Source organism: Haplochromis burtoni, unplaced genomic scaffold, assembly GCF_018398535.1.
Source record: "Haplochromis burtoni strain Fernald_Lab_line unplaced genomic scaffold, NCSU_Asbu1 Contig_21, whole genome shotgun sequence".
NCBI classification, from domain to species: Eukaryota; Metazoa; Chordata; class Actinopteri; order Cichliformes; family Cichlidae; genus Haplochromis; species Haplochromis burtoni.
The window spans coordinates 1,339,011-1,354,205 of NW_024582382.1; the positions used below are offsets into that span (position 1 = coordinate 1,339,011).

The window sequence follows — 15,195 nt, forward strand, 5'->3', positions numbered from 1 at the left end:
TTCCTTCACTTTGAAAGAAGAAAAGGACTGATGCCAAGGGACAACATCTGTTGCGCTCCGTGAACCGTTTTTGCACAAATAGTGACCTATATTTGTGAATACACACACCTGCACATGTCTTCAAATTTGATTTAAATACAGACAAGACAGGTTGGTATAAACACAATGACAAGTCCACAAAGACAACAGTACAGGCTACTGCATTGGGTTTAAATACCATGAGCAGCTGTGGCCTGAGTTACATGGAGTCGAGACACTTTTGTTTCTGATGTTTGCTGCCAACAGGGCACACACGCAGAAGTTCACATATAGGCACATGTATAGCCTCAATGAGTGATACACACTCCTTGGCTGTATTTCCCTCACGAAGCAAACAAGCCGCAGTATTTAGTCTGCCTCCCAGTTTGTTTGCCCACTGTCTTTTTTTCCTGTGTTGCACTGCCTCGGGCTTTGTTTAATCTGAAACTGTCTGTAGTAAATGACAGTTGCAGCTGGAAGGATGATGAGTGAGGATGAAAAGGGTTTATGCCAAGTCACAACGTATAAAGGTGGTCAGGTTGGCTAACCAACAATGTTTCTGTGCTTGTTTTTAAAAAGTGGCAACTGAATGCTTCTCTCTTTGGCTAAAAAACACACCGGAAAATACTCCAGTAATTGCAATAGTGCAATTGCTAATTCTCAAGGCCTGTTTTTCTTCAACGTTCTGCCGAACCCTCTCTACAATACACTTTGCTATGCATGCACACACTCTTTAAATATCTGACTAGACATGCAAAGTGTGTCCTTCCCTTCCACAGCTCAGCTCTGTGCTCCAGTAAAGTACCTTTGGCAGTGAGGTTACAGAACAACTTGTCCCCTCAATGCTGGGCCCCACTCCACTCACAGCTTCTAGGTGGGGTGGGGGCTAGGGCATCTGATGGGCAGCCAAAGCAAGGGAGGGCTATTTCTTGCAATGTAGTGTATAAAGTAGCCTATTTAATACTAAAACCTTAATCACTGGGGGGAAAAGACTGAAATATCCTACCTCTTAGGATCATAGACTGCACTGCTTCCTGTTAAGAAACATCATTAGTTATGAGAGATCATTAGTTATGAATATAAATGGATGCTAATGATGAACTTGAGTGAACGAGCCTAGCCAGAGGCCAGGCCCATTGGGACTTTGTGGTATACAGTGTGTGTTTGTGGTAGGGGGAGGTGCAGAAATAAAATACAGCCCTGGTCCTCCTCACAGGGTTCACCCTCTCTATCCATGAATGTTGCTCTTGGAGGTCATGGCACCTAGCAACAGCTTGGCTCAAGCCCTCAAGGAAACACGAGACAACACATGGAGGGACGCCCATGTGTTGTCTCAAGCACACACAGTTTATTTAGTAAGGCACAGTTCCTTAAATGCAAACAGATTAATCAAACTTTGTTACGATACAGCAGTGGGTTCAGGTAAGTGCAATATGTGGTGATGTGTGGGCTAATGCTGCCAGACTAAGGAAAGAAAGAACCAGTAGGCTGTTAATTAGCATCCCAACTAATGCAAACAAGTTGTAAACTCACGTATTTACCTTAAGGCCAGGTTAAATTTTTGTGTTTTACCCTCTTCTTTGTCCCTCTGCTTTAAACTGAAATATAGAAATGTCTCAAATCCCTTACCTTGTTCTTTTTCAGGTGAGCCTATGAATCGCAGACCTCCACTCTTTGTAGCATCATCGTATATTTGATTTCCTCCTAATAGAATTCAATACCCATTTATTGAAACTTTTAGCTTCTGAGAGATCCTGTTTACAGAAGTGTGGAAAATCCCAAAATCACAGGAGTGTGCAATTATTTTCTTCTGCAAAAACATCCAGATACATACTGACAAACAGGACCAAAGGAATTGAAGTTCACTCAGTTGCTCTGTGAAGGGCCACTGCTCAGACTGAGGGAAAGCAGTGGGCACTTTTTCCATATTCAGTAATTATACTGCTTGTACTTGTAAGAGCTGCTCTCAAGGCTGATCTCTAAACACAGGAAGCAAGAGCAAGCCCTTGAACAGATGCACAGGACTGGACTCTTTTACAAACAGCAGATTGTTTCCAGTGATTCTGCAAATCCTGATGACACGTCTATGGTGACTACCAACCAACCCATTCTTAAAATGCAGAGTAATTTTTGCATTATTTCCATCAAATAAGTGTTAGAATATGCATACATGTGCCTCTGTGCCAAAGCACGTCTTTTTCGCAAATGTATATGCTTAAGAACAGAAATTCAAGTTTGCACAGACACCACTAATGCAACGCAGGTTCAGATTTTGGCTATGTGTCATCTATTCTGCATTCAGCATACTTTCACACAGTCGGCATCCAAAAATAGCTGAAGGACTCTGGTTCTCTGCCCAGCCTTCCTAACTGTCAATATGTTATCTTCTCCCTCACTCTAACACTCACAGTGTTTAACCTACTGTATCATTGACTTCCAGACACCAAAAGTTTATAATAAATTATTTCAATTTGGATAGTCCCGACTCCCGAGTACGGGATGATAAAAGTTTTAGAAAAACTATGGAAAAAATAGAGGACAGAGGGAGAGCGTGATTGTCCTGTACGATTAAATTGTACACAGCAAGTAAGAAGATATGTTCAGCACAACTATTTGAGGAGTCTTATTGGGTTTTTTTGTTTTTTTACCTCTTCTTTGATGTAAAAATACCAGATACTATGAGGGCATATCTCTGCTTGTTTGTATTGTCAGATGTTGTGTCTATTCTTCAGTTGCCCTGGCTGTTTATCTACTCCAGTTGACTATTGATTTTTATCAGTCTCCCATCTTTCTCTATGCCTCTTTGATTCCAGTACATCCCCTCCTCATTTGTTTTTTGATGACAGTTAGTGATAACCACATTTCTGCTATCATGTCTGCTCCTATTTACATTTTCACCAAAGCGGAGGAATGCGTGCTTTTCAAATATAATTACTAAGTACAGTAAAGTCTGAAGAATTTAAACAGTGAATCAGCAATGCTACAGTTAAAAGCATTCATTTATCTGCTGGAATGAATAATGGTGTCAATATATCTAAATACCCAGATTGAAATCTTTCTAACATCTAGTTGACAGAAGCTGCTGTATAAAAAAGACCCTTAAAATCGCTTTAATAGACTGTGATGTTTCTTGCACATTTTCCGTACTTGGTACTTGCGACACATGCTTCAGGTATAGAATATCACCCTGTCTCTTAAAACATGAGAATCATTGTTGCGAAACTATATCCATCCATTGCACAAGTTTTGCTGACAGTTAATGCATTGACAGGTTGAACTGGTGCACAGTAATCTTGAGTGCTGAGGGTCACTGTAATGAAGCCAGGAAAGAAAGGGAAACGGGGAGGGGTTAACTGGGGCGAGAGGGTCAGAAGTTGAAGCCAGGAATGTTTTCTCTAGCCTTGCCTGTCACTGATACGATCGTGTACACCATGCAGTCCCCAGGAACAGATGTACCCACAGCCAGGGTTAGAAACACTTCCTTACCTGTGGCATTCATAACACTGTTAAACACTATCTCTGAAGTACTGTAGAACAGGAAAGGGTAAGAAGATACTTGACATGGCATGGGTGTGAGCCCAGGTGTGCACCTAAGAATCCCACTGTCTCTCTTGTTTAATGTTTGATGCATAATTTGGTTAACAAATCTTTTAACAAGGTCCCCTGTGACTGGATGTTCTGCAGTTAAAACCAGATCCTCAGGTATGCCAGGTATTCTAGTGACTTTATTATTCATTTTTGAGTTCTCGTCCATCTATATTTTCACTCATTTTTTGTACATAAACAACTTTTCTGTCACAAGTAATCTCATGCACTGCTGGATATTTCACAGTTTGAAGTTGAGGTCAACCGGCCCAGGGCTTTACAGAAGCCTATCCTATTACATGGGCTAACAGCCATCAAACAGCAGTCCTCTGTCCTCTAACCTGCAGCCTAAACTTTTGGTCACCCTAAGCACACAGGACTGGTGTCAAAGGGGTTGGTGCCACAGCAGGATGAGGGTTAAGTTCAATGCTGAATACAGCAGGGAGGAAATCCTGTCTGAGTCACGAGTCAGGGCCACAGAGGGTCCGTTCCAATCCTAAATCCTTACATGGGGGCTGTCAGATAAACTTTGACCTTGGACCTGACTTTTGAACAGAAGGTGCAATTTACCAGATGCGGAGTAGCTTTCAAATACAGATATAGAGCTTCTTACTGTTTGCTCTGTGTGTCTAGAGACCCCTTTGAATGTTCAAATTAAACCTCAAAAGCAGAAAGCTCTTGAAACATATCAAAAGATTTTATCAATCATCACTCAGAGAAGAAAAAAACAACAAAAAAAAACAAAACATAACAACCACCCAAATGTGAATCATGCAGGGAGCTTTTTGGCAGGCCAGACTTCACATCTTTTTCTGTTGACAATCAATTTGTTTCACCAACATATGAGTCTGGCTGTGATGCGGGCAGCAGTGAAACAGGATCCTGCAGGCAGACACTCAAAGGGGAAAGAGTGAGAGACAGAGAGAAGGAAAGAAAAGAGGGAGAGGCAGAAAGAGAAGGGAACAGCACTCTGCTCTGCTCTGTCTCTTGATGTGTGTGATTTGTGTCTACTCTACGTCTCAGTTGGAAACCCCATATGCCAATTTCAACAAATGGTGTTGTGAGAAGTTGGAGGCAGGAAGTGTGTGTGTGTGTGTGTGTCTTGGGGATGGGGGTAGTGATTATGGGGGTGGGGTTGAAGGGTGGAGGACTGAAAAGAAAAGAATGAGGAGAAGTAAAAGAGAAATGTCCCTTCATGTTACCTGCAAGAAATCCAAATTCACACAGTGCTTTAAAAGCAACATCACATTTTACTCGTTGTTACAGAGACACAAGGAAATACTGCAGCTCCACTACATCTAGCAGCTGCATTCCATCACATTTTCAGATTTCAATGACTACCCTGTTACTCCAGGTTCACACTTTCCTCTCCTCTGCCATCTTGAGGCCAGCCAGCTTGGCTTCCGTTCAAACTGGGAGCCCTACCAAATCATCTGCCCTACTCCTGATCTGGTTCCTCAACCTGACACACTGTATCAGGTTATCTTGTGTCTATCCAAGTATGCGTGCGTGAGTGTGTGAGTGCATATATGCATACGTGCTAATAGAGAATCGTGTGTCGTCTCTTGGAAGGGGGAAAAGAGAGGAGGAGGAGGTGGATGGAGACAGTGAAAGATACTGAAAGACTGGGATAAAGTTTATATGACACAGAATAGAAATTTTCAGATTGCTGCTTTTGTACCAAATAAAAAAAAAACTAATTGCAGATCATATTTGGGTTAAGTTTTTTACTGATATTTGAAAAAAATTATGCTGTAGTACTTTTAGTCTTTCTTTTCTACTTCAGCTCTTTCAGAAACCATACACGGAGGGAGGGTTTTTCTCTTTTTTTCACTTTACTAGCGTGGGCTGAGAGAGAGGGCTCTAAAAATAAAACATATGTTCCTCCAGGTCTGTGGGAGCAGAGGCCCCCAAGCGTATTGTTTTGGGATATGGGGGAGGACAGGGAGGATCTGGCCTTGAGAGCGATACTAAGAGAAAAGCTATGGCTTTCAGGAAAAGAAACATTCTCTTCTGTGTACTAATATATGCCATCTTTTTTTGCCGTTTGTCAAAACAAAACATACTTAAAATGAAACCAGTTTGCTTCCTTTCCTCTTTCCTTTTTGACAGTGGGAGATTGGGTAAAGAGGTGGCTACGCTTACGGTCCATAATGCTAAGGTGAAAATGTGACCCCCATAAGCCTTCTTATTGATTTTTCAAAGCCCCAAGGGAGAATGCAGAGTGCAGAGGTTAAAAGTATCTGAAGTAGTGATGTTCCTTTGTGCTCACAGTGCAAAAATGACCCTTAGTTCGTATGTACTGCATTTGAGAACTGAATTAAAGTAGTATACCTATTGAGCCGATGTGGGTGAACCAGCTGCTGGGAGCTCTACTTGGTGAGGAATGAGTTAAAGCCAAAAGTGTGTGGGGGAAGTCTACACTGAGCAGCAAAGGGGAAATGAAGGCATATTAACGGAGAAATAGCCATGAGTGCTGAGGGGGCTGGATCTGTCACGTGTCTAGTTTTAGCACCAGTGCTCCTGCCTCCTACTGCTGCAGTTTTGTGGATTTTAGTAAAGTATAGTATAGAGAGCAAAGTAAAGAGAGTGTGAAAGATTCCTAATTATACAAACATGATACTGACATAATGTAGCGTAACACTAACAAGTCTGTGAAGAATTTTGTCATGATTTTAGCATATTACTATTTTGTAAAATGTCATCTTAAAATACACTTAACGGTCATTTAGAAGTGTATTATTAAGATACTTATGATTTCGTGTCCTTATTCAATATATTCACAGACTAAACTGGCTGCTGAGACATAATGAGTGTCTGTATAAATACTACAAATACTACATCAGAGAGATTTATGAGCGGTTAAAGACACTATCCCTACAAGTGAGCACTAGAGACAGTCAATATTAGAATATTATAATACATCATGTTGATTCTGGATGATTTGATTACTGTCATCTACCACAGGACATGTGACGCTGTGGATGATGTTTGCTTTGAGAGGCGTGCACCGTGGGCGTGGTATCCCGGGGAGTGTCTGTGTCCAGCCAATAGCGCAGTAGAGCTAAAGTCGATGGGCGTGGTCTATTTTCCCACACGGTCCTGTCCAAGCAGCAGCACGCTTTTGTTCAAACTCGGGACTCAGACATCGCTGAGGTACATTTCCAGGTTACTCGCTAAATGTGAACAAACAATGCTGATCTCAATAGCGGTGCTCCTGTCAGGGTTACTCACACTGGTGTTTTTCACTTAAAGTACCAGGTTGGGATACTAACTTTGAGTTTTGTTGCGCCTCGGTTTGTGAAGTCTAAAGCAGGGTATTGCGAATGAAGCAGCTGGAGCTCTGAAAGCGGTGGAGGATTTTCCTTTAACCACATCTTCGTGTTGGAGAACGATTGCTGTCATGTACACTTACTAGACATTTAATGTTCCTTTACATAAAGGAAGAAAATAAGCTTATGCTTTCCATCACCCTCCTCGCTGGACATCTATGGAGAGGATTTTCTGTATGCGCTCACGCAGCTTTTGGAGTTACTTACGGTCGAGACGACACCGTGAATGTTAAATTTACCGACCTGGATAGAAGAAGACGACACACTTAACCTGATTTGAATGCCTTTGCAAGGAGTTTGCTGGTTTCTGTGCTGCAGGCAGGGCTTCAGTTTGCTCGGACGGGACTATGGGGAGAAAGAGGAGGAAGAATCTTTTGAATTGCGCAACAAGGAGGACTTGACTCCCAATGGACGGGTAAAAACTTACCACCTGCACTAGAACAGCTTCAGCGCACCAATAAATTAATAGCATGTTTTTAATGAATGCCCACACTACATTTAAAATATCAGTATTGGTTTTAAAAACTGCTCAGTTTTTAAAACCAATACTACACTGGAAATTCAACGAAAAGAATGTTAGTTCAGTGTTTGAAAATGATTTCACTTGGAAAACTACTGTCCTGTGCACAAGTCTTGAGTCACCCTTTACTTTAGCGTAGGTGCAACGGTTCATTTGTACAAACATACATGCAGTATACAAGGCAGAGACAGACTGTTTAAATATAACAAGCTTAAAAGTCAATATTTGGTATGATCAATTTCCTTCTTTAAAGCAGTCTGAACACTCTCAGCCAAGCTTTCTTGTAATTTCTTGAAGTAGTTCTCAGGAATAGTTCTCTTCTTCTTAGAGATCTTTGGCTTTGTTCTCTGTCAAGATGATCCCACACCACTAATGTTGAGGTCTGGGCTCTGGGGAGGCCAATCCAAGGCAGACTGTGTTCCATATATGCTTTACCTGCATTGGTAGTGTGTTTGAGATAATTCTCATGCTGAGAAATGAGGTCAGTTGCCAAGTAAACACTTTCCTGATGGTATTGCATGGTGGAACAAAAAATGTTTGTACTTTTCTGTAGTTGTGAGTCCATCAGTTTTGATAAGAGCCACAAACCATGACAGAGCCTCCACCATGTTTTGCTTTAGGCATTCACTGTACCTCTCTCCTGGCCTTTTCCATATGTGCTGATGAACCCAACATTTCAAATTTAGATTAGTTTTTGTCATTTGGCCTTTTGTCCTGCTTTCCTTTTGCTAAAATTGCTTCATGGCAGCTGCCCTTCCTCTGAAATCATTTCCGAAGTTTGGTGAACAGTAGATCAATCAACCAAGGGTCCTGATGCTTTTCTCTGGTCCTGTCAGATCTTTGTTGTTTTTTTAGGGTTTCTTTAGGCTTTTGGCCTCTACTTGTCAAGTTTTTCTTGCTTGCTGTACAGGACATACAGAATGCCATTCCCATTTCGGCTAACAGCTCTTTGGGAATCACCTTGTTGGTGCAAAAATACTTTTTTATGCCTGTCAAATGGGCATCTTTGGCTGAAAATGAGCACATACAAGGACTGGACTGAAAATGACTGAAAAAGCTGCCAATGTCCAAATAAAAGTTTGGAAGACATTGAGACCTATTACTAAAGACCACTTAAAAATTACCAAGAGGGTCTGGCTTCTAGTGAGCAAAATATTAATAAATTAGACTTTTGCACAGTACTGTACATATAGGTTGGAAATTCAGGGTATGATAAAGAATTGATCATGCTCCCATTTATGGCATTATGTCCAGTGAAGTGGTGAGCTACAGTGTTCACGTGCGAGTTTAGATACATGTTCACTGTTAACCTTGTTGTCTGTTCAGTACAAGCCTCTAAAACTGATGCATGACACAGAATCTACTGATCCTTAGTTTAACGTTTAGGTTTGTGTGGTCTTTGAGGCCTGGGCAACATTGAGCAATCCCACATGCACACACTCTCTGATGTAACTTGTCGAACTCTGTGTTGAACTGATCCTGTGTATTTGGCCTCCAATTTGCTCAGTGGCAAATAAGACTGTGGCCTTGTATTCTCTGTAATGTTAGTCATCTGATCAGCCACAGAGAGTTCAGCATTGTCCACCCACTTGTAAGGGGGCATTGTTGCCTTGCATTAAGGTAGGCTCTTTCTGTACAACCCCACATGCAGCTCTTAATGTAAAGTGTCCCAGGGAAAAAAATGCTCTCAAATATTTGTTAGGATTTTGTGCCTTTCCAAACACCAGCTCTTTTTTTTTTTTGATCATATTTTTAGACTTTGACTTCAGTGCACACTAAATAACATTATGTGCTGGTTGAAATTATAGGCACAGCTATTTTGTGCTTCTGAGATAAACTTTACACCAACACTAAGCCTTTGCAGATGAAAGTAACACCACCTGGAGCCATTACTTGCAAATCCTGCTTATCTGTTTATTGCCCCCTTTGTGTTTTTGCAGCCAGCCAGTTATACACTACAGCAATTTGCATGTAAACGATGGAAACAGATACGTTTTACACAGTTATTGGCTCAACAGAAATCTAACAGTTCCAAAAACCACCAGATAAGAGCAACATCTGTTACTCAGCATTATCCGAAGAGGTGTTGGTGTGTAGCACACACTATCTTGGTCATAATCTACCATCTGTTCTACCATTGGTGGTCAGAGGAACCCAACGGTGCTTCATATTTGCAATCAATACAAGATCACAGTTACATGTCCCAGTGGAGATGGCTGATGGCCTTCTAAAGTGAGACACCGAGATCCTTTTTCCTCTAACTTTCCCGGATTCCCTCATTAAAATGCAACCTATGATCCATGTGCATAATTGTGCTCCTCTGGGGGCTTTGGTTTAATGTTTATTGAATTATAGCTTTTTCAGAGAAGTTTGATTGAGACTTGAATCCTGGCCTTTTTAAAACATATAAAGATAACCAGAGTGCCATTATTGACTGAACAAAAAGGAACCAAGTGAAGTCGTTGAATCTAGTTTTTATTATAAGAATCCAATATGACTTATATGAGCTGATACATAACTGATAGTAACAGGGAACAGCAAAATTATGATTACAACTAAGTTGTTGCATTTTTGTTTTTCGTTTTTGAGAGTTGAACCAAGCCTACTGAACTCCTATAGTAATCAGAGAAGATAAAGGGCTTATTTAATGGCATATAGACTAACAGTCTTGTTCAAATGATGAGCTGAATACAAGACTATCCCAATAATGAAATGATACAGTGACATTTTAAAAGGTCAGCTCAAATTTGTAATCTATGCAAGAATAATTGTTTAAAAACAGCTTTTGTTATTTCTGGCAGTTTAAAACTCACCACTCTTAAGCTCATAATGCTGCTTTGTCTTTAGAGCTACCGTATCCCCGACATTGATGTTACATCACCGATTAGAGTCTTGGCTCTATTGATTTCTGCTCGTAAATATTTATGAATATGAAAGGCGTGACCTGAGTCATAAAGTATTTGCCTGTCTGCATTAATCTGAGTGATGTATTTTCTTTTGAGGGACATTTTGTCTTAATCTATCATGTGGTTAGGCATGTTCAGTTTATCACATTACTTGTAAATGGAAGGAATCAAATAGTTGACTGTTGTAATTCACAGTAACAATTGGCAGTAAAGCATTATTTTGGTCTTAGAGATCCTTCGCCTAATAATAAATCCCCCTCATGCGATGGAGTTATTTATTGACGCTTCCAGGCGCTTGACGCATTTCAGCAAATCATGTTACCTCTTATTTTGTGCCACTCTGATTGTGACAGTTGTAATGCTGTTATCAATATCTTAAGCTGAGCCAATAATTAGGAACACAGCTGAAACTACTCCAATCTCACATCAGCTGGTCAATCTTAACTGTGTTACAGTCCCCAGAGTAGATCCAGTTGATACTGTTTGGTTTTCCATAATTTCTACCAAGGGGGTGAGGTCAGTTGAAGGGTTGGTCTATAATGATTTCTAGGAAAGCCATCTGGGCTGTGTTCGATTATTAACCATCATTAACCATCCTCAAGACATTCAAAATCACGAGCTCCTGCATTGTTTTACAACATGCTGCCAGAAGACGCCATGATGTGTAGAAACTGAAGTACCAAAGCCCTAGATGACACACTCTTCCTTGCCAGGACTTTTCTTACTGACGTTGGGATCATGAGTCAGTGCCGATGCTTATGTAGGCTTGGCCCTTGAGAGCACAGGGCTATGCCAAAACCTTTTCTCTTCATGTTTACAGTCGCCATTCAAAGAAACTACTCTTTAACAGCTGCCCAAACAGTCACACCAGGCTGAATGCCTCCAGTGTAGGAATACTTGGGCACTAATTTTAGGGCAGGATATCCGTCATTCTCTTTTCTTTCCATGTTTCCACTAAAACCATTATTCAGTATTTATGTAATATGTATGCAGTTTTACCAATAAACTACCACCACAGAGGTTTAGGCCCAGGCAGTTGTAAGTGTGGACTGGAGTACCGCAGTGCATCCTGTTGCTCGGAACAAACAGACACAGTCCTGCTTTGCTGAGAGCAGGTCCTATTAGCCATCCCTGCTGCCCTCTGCTTTCAGAGGTGTCACGGTACGCTGGTTTATATTTGGTTTCCGCTGCGTCTCTGCCTCACCACCTCGAGGCCACACATCTGGTCTTCAGGCCGACACTGGCTGAGCCCAAGCATTTTCTCATGGTTACTCAGCCTCCCAGGAGAGCTGAAGGGAGAGAGAAAGAGAAGGAGAGAATAAACTGGGAAAAGCGAGAGCGGAAGTCAGCCACGGAATGAACACATCACGGCATCTTTCCCTATTTCTCTTCAAGCTCTGCTCTAGTCTGGAATGATTCATACCCTGCCGTCCACAAAGAGAGATCTTTTGCCAGGGCTCTACATCGCACGCTATCCTTGTTCCTCACCCCACAGCCCATTAACTCTATTGGAAAGCATTTTTCTCAGTAAATTGTAAAGACTTGTGGGCAATGACTCAGACTATTTTGACTGTGCCTACCTGTCTTATTAGTTTACTGATTGTTTGATTAGTTGATATTATTAAATTATTGCTTTTATGTCACTGATTTTTATTAAGGGTTTCCTGTCATTGATGTCTGTCTAGATTTTTTTTTATTAGGCCTGTTGGCTTGGCTAAATGATTTACCATACACACACTGTCTGTTCATTTGTTCGCATCAGTATGGTTTGACATTTACAGTACTTCCCTCTGAGTTAAACATTAATGAGATCTCATTATCCAAACTGTAATCTTTTCCTTATTTGCATATGGGTCCGTCTGCCTTAAAAATATAACATAGATTCCAAGCTAGCCTATAAATTTGCAGTTCATGTTTTCTTTGTTATTTTTGAACCATCTAAAAAGAAGCCTAGACTGTTTTGTGGGGCAATGGTTAAACTTAGGATAGTTTGCCCTGTAGTAAAGTGTGGTGTGTGAACTGTGAGGAGCCCAGAACTGACCTGGATAGTGTTTCAGGTAGGCCAACACCCCTGAGTTGGGTCAGGGCAGCCACAGGAGCTGGCTCAAGGCTGTGGTTCACAGAGACAACAAGTCAGGCCACAGGGACACACAGTGCTGCTCTGCACACCAGGGAATCTGTCCAAATTGCACACAGGCAAGCTGTCTGATGGGGTTTTCCAAGGTCAGGTTGGGAATCTAGGGGCCGGAGCACTGTGAAAGGAAACATCCTCTTCCATCTTCTGCTTCACAGGGGAGTCCTGGAATGAAAAGTTCATTGTTTCACCCATGAAATCTGATTTTACATGTCTGCCAGTGGTAGGCTCATTTTAGTCAGTAGAGGAACTAATTCCAATTTCCACACAAAACTAATGTCCAAGAAGGTGTTTATGTGATTTTTAAATGAATAGCTGGCTTGGAGTTTAATATCCATCCTTCTATCCATTCTCTTCTGTTTTTCCTTATCGAGGCTATCAGCCTATCCCAGCTTCAGTTTAATATTTAAGTAAATAATTAATCTGTTCATCAGATGATTATTAGGGCACAATAAATTTTACTAGGTAAAGTGCAGTTAATCAGGAAAACCTTGGGTCTTTAAGGCTTCTCATCTCTATCATAATCACTGGTATTGTTTGATTTTGTTTTCTGTCAATAGCATAACCGTAAAGACTTTATCTTTACACTTATGTGTTTATCTTTAGTGTAAAGATTCTGAAAGGCACTTTCTCAATGCAAGCTGTTATAATTAAGGCTAAAGGGTCTCTTTGTCTTTCTTGCTGTTTTTTTTCCCCAAACTCTCACAACTTATAGCAATCAACTCACAGATAGAAACGATAAATACAATTGTTCTGGCGGTCCATGAATTCTCAAAAACTGATGTTATTTTTAGGTTAATCTTCTTAGAGAAACGAATGGAGAAAAAAAATCACTTTGGGTTGCGAATGTTGGGGTGCACTCAGCTTAAGCATGAAAAATTCCTCTGTTCCCATCACTTATATTAAATTAGCCTGTTTTGCATGCCATATTTCTCCCATCAAGTTTACTCCTTGCAAGTAAAAGCCAAGCATTACAGGAATAGTGCAGCTATGTGCTGAGGCTTGCCAGGAACAACTGCATGCCCTATTGTAACATGGCTCCTGAAGGCAAAGCATTGAAGGATCACTTCAAACTGTGGCCTATTTCTGAAGCTAAAGCAATGTCTGTGGTGCATGATTGTCGATTTACCCTTTTCTCTCTTTTCTGTTGACAGACTCCAGCTGAGGTGATTGTTTCTCAGCCATCTTGCACAGCCAATGGAACAAATGGGTAAGGAGCTACAGAAGCCAATTTCACACTTGAACTTTGGTCAATTTTGGGAGATTTGGATCTGGACATTGTCCAGCATTGTCTGATTTTTGTCCTTTTTCACATGTAGCCAATAGCAAGAGATTGTACATGTCAGCTGCATTATCTGTAGTGGAAATGGTCCATTTCCAATAGAGCGTATATAGCTTCTGGGAAGAGCATGCCGGAGACGGGGCATGTGACACCCAATCTCTCACTATGAATTCTCCAGGAAATTATATGCTCTATTATCACATGGGTTTGTCTGGGCATTACATAGAACTGGCAGGGTAAAGTCCATTTTATGTCCAATTCGATTTGTTCCCCCATTCAGCTCGACTTGGTTGCAGGCTACAGTGCAAACGACAAGGGAAGTAGTAGTTCCGTCTTTTACTTGTATACTTCCTCTGAGCGCCGGGGATTTCTGTATATATCCGCAGGCGCATGTGTTAATACTTGATTTCTTTCAGTTCCTCTTCAGTATCTCATGGTGTTCTCATGTCTGCATGCAAGTGGTACAGAGTCATATACATACTGACAGATGATCTGATATGTGGTGATATTTGATTTCTTTTAGGTGAAATTAGTTTTCAGTCTTTCAAACTGGTTGAGCTTTACCATTAAGAAGTTAACCTGGCTGTTTTTTGGGGTTTTATTTGCCAATAATTTTCCATTTGAAAATTTAAAAGATGTCTGATGGAGGTTTTTGACATGTTTAAATTTCCAAACAATTGATTTTCATAGATAAATCGGGTGCAGTCAAATAATGGGAACATTAAGGAAAACCATACATTTATTACACCCCCAACCTCCTGAGGCATTAATAGGTTGAATTTGTCTTATTTAAATTTCGGATATCTAGGTCATAGAGTCTCCTTTGCTATTGTAGTGTGCCCTGTCATTCGGCTAAGATATAAAGAGGTGTCTAATGCCCTCAGAGGGGAAAAAAAGAGATTATGGCTGCCTATGAACCCAGCATTATTCGTTGTATCATAAGAGAAAAATGGGCTGAATTTTAAACAACTTGCAATTAGTCAAGAACAGACTTCACCAGATAATTAGCTGAAGAATAGACTAGTTGTTGCAAACACATATACTATTGATGTCAAAGTAAATGTTTTTATAATTAGACAAATATAGAACATATTGGACCTCTGTTCAAGACGTGTCTTTTCTGAATAGGCAAAACCTACAGTTTGTTAATGATTATATTCTGAAGACCAGGCCTTTTGCACAGACAAATCAAAGACTGGGTTGCTTGGCCACAGTGATGCTGGTTGATGCGCTATGTTTGGACCTGGGCAGCCTGCATTCAGTAATTATGAACTATGACTCCTGCATCATATCAAAGGGTACTTGAAGATAATGTGTAGCCAGCAGTCTTAAACAGATAAAACTTTAACTGGACCTTTCAACTAGAGATGGACCGATCCGATATTACGTATCGGTATCGGTCCGATACTGACCTAAAT

At 40.8% G+C, this 15,195-nt stretch overlaps 1 protein-coding gene across 1 annotated transcript in view; it reads left to right on the plus strand.

The window, feature by feature from the left end:
- The first annotated feature begins 6,713 nt into the window (after positions 1-6,713).
- Positions 6,714-15,195, plus strand: part of plekhh3 (pleckstrin homology, MyTH4 and FERM domain containing H3) — a 37,820-nt gene continuing 29,338 nt past the window's right edge. The window contains exons 1-2 of the mRNA XM_005920319.3: positions 6,714-7,350; positions 13,650-13,705. Of these exons, the coding sequence (XP_005920381.1) occupies positions 7,216-7,350; positions 13,650-13,705 (191 nt within the window). The 5' untranslated portion in view covers positions 6,714-7,215. The remainder of the gene's footprint in view (positions 7,351-13,649; positions 13,706-15,195) is intronic.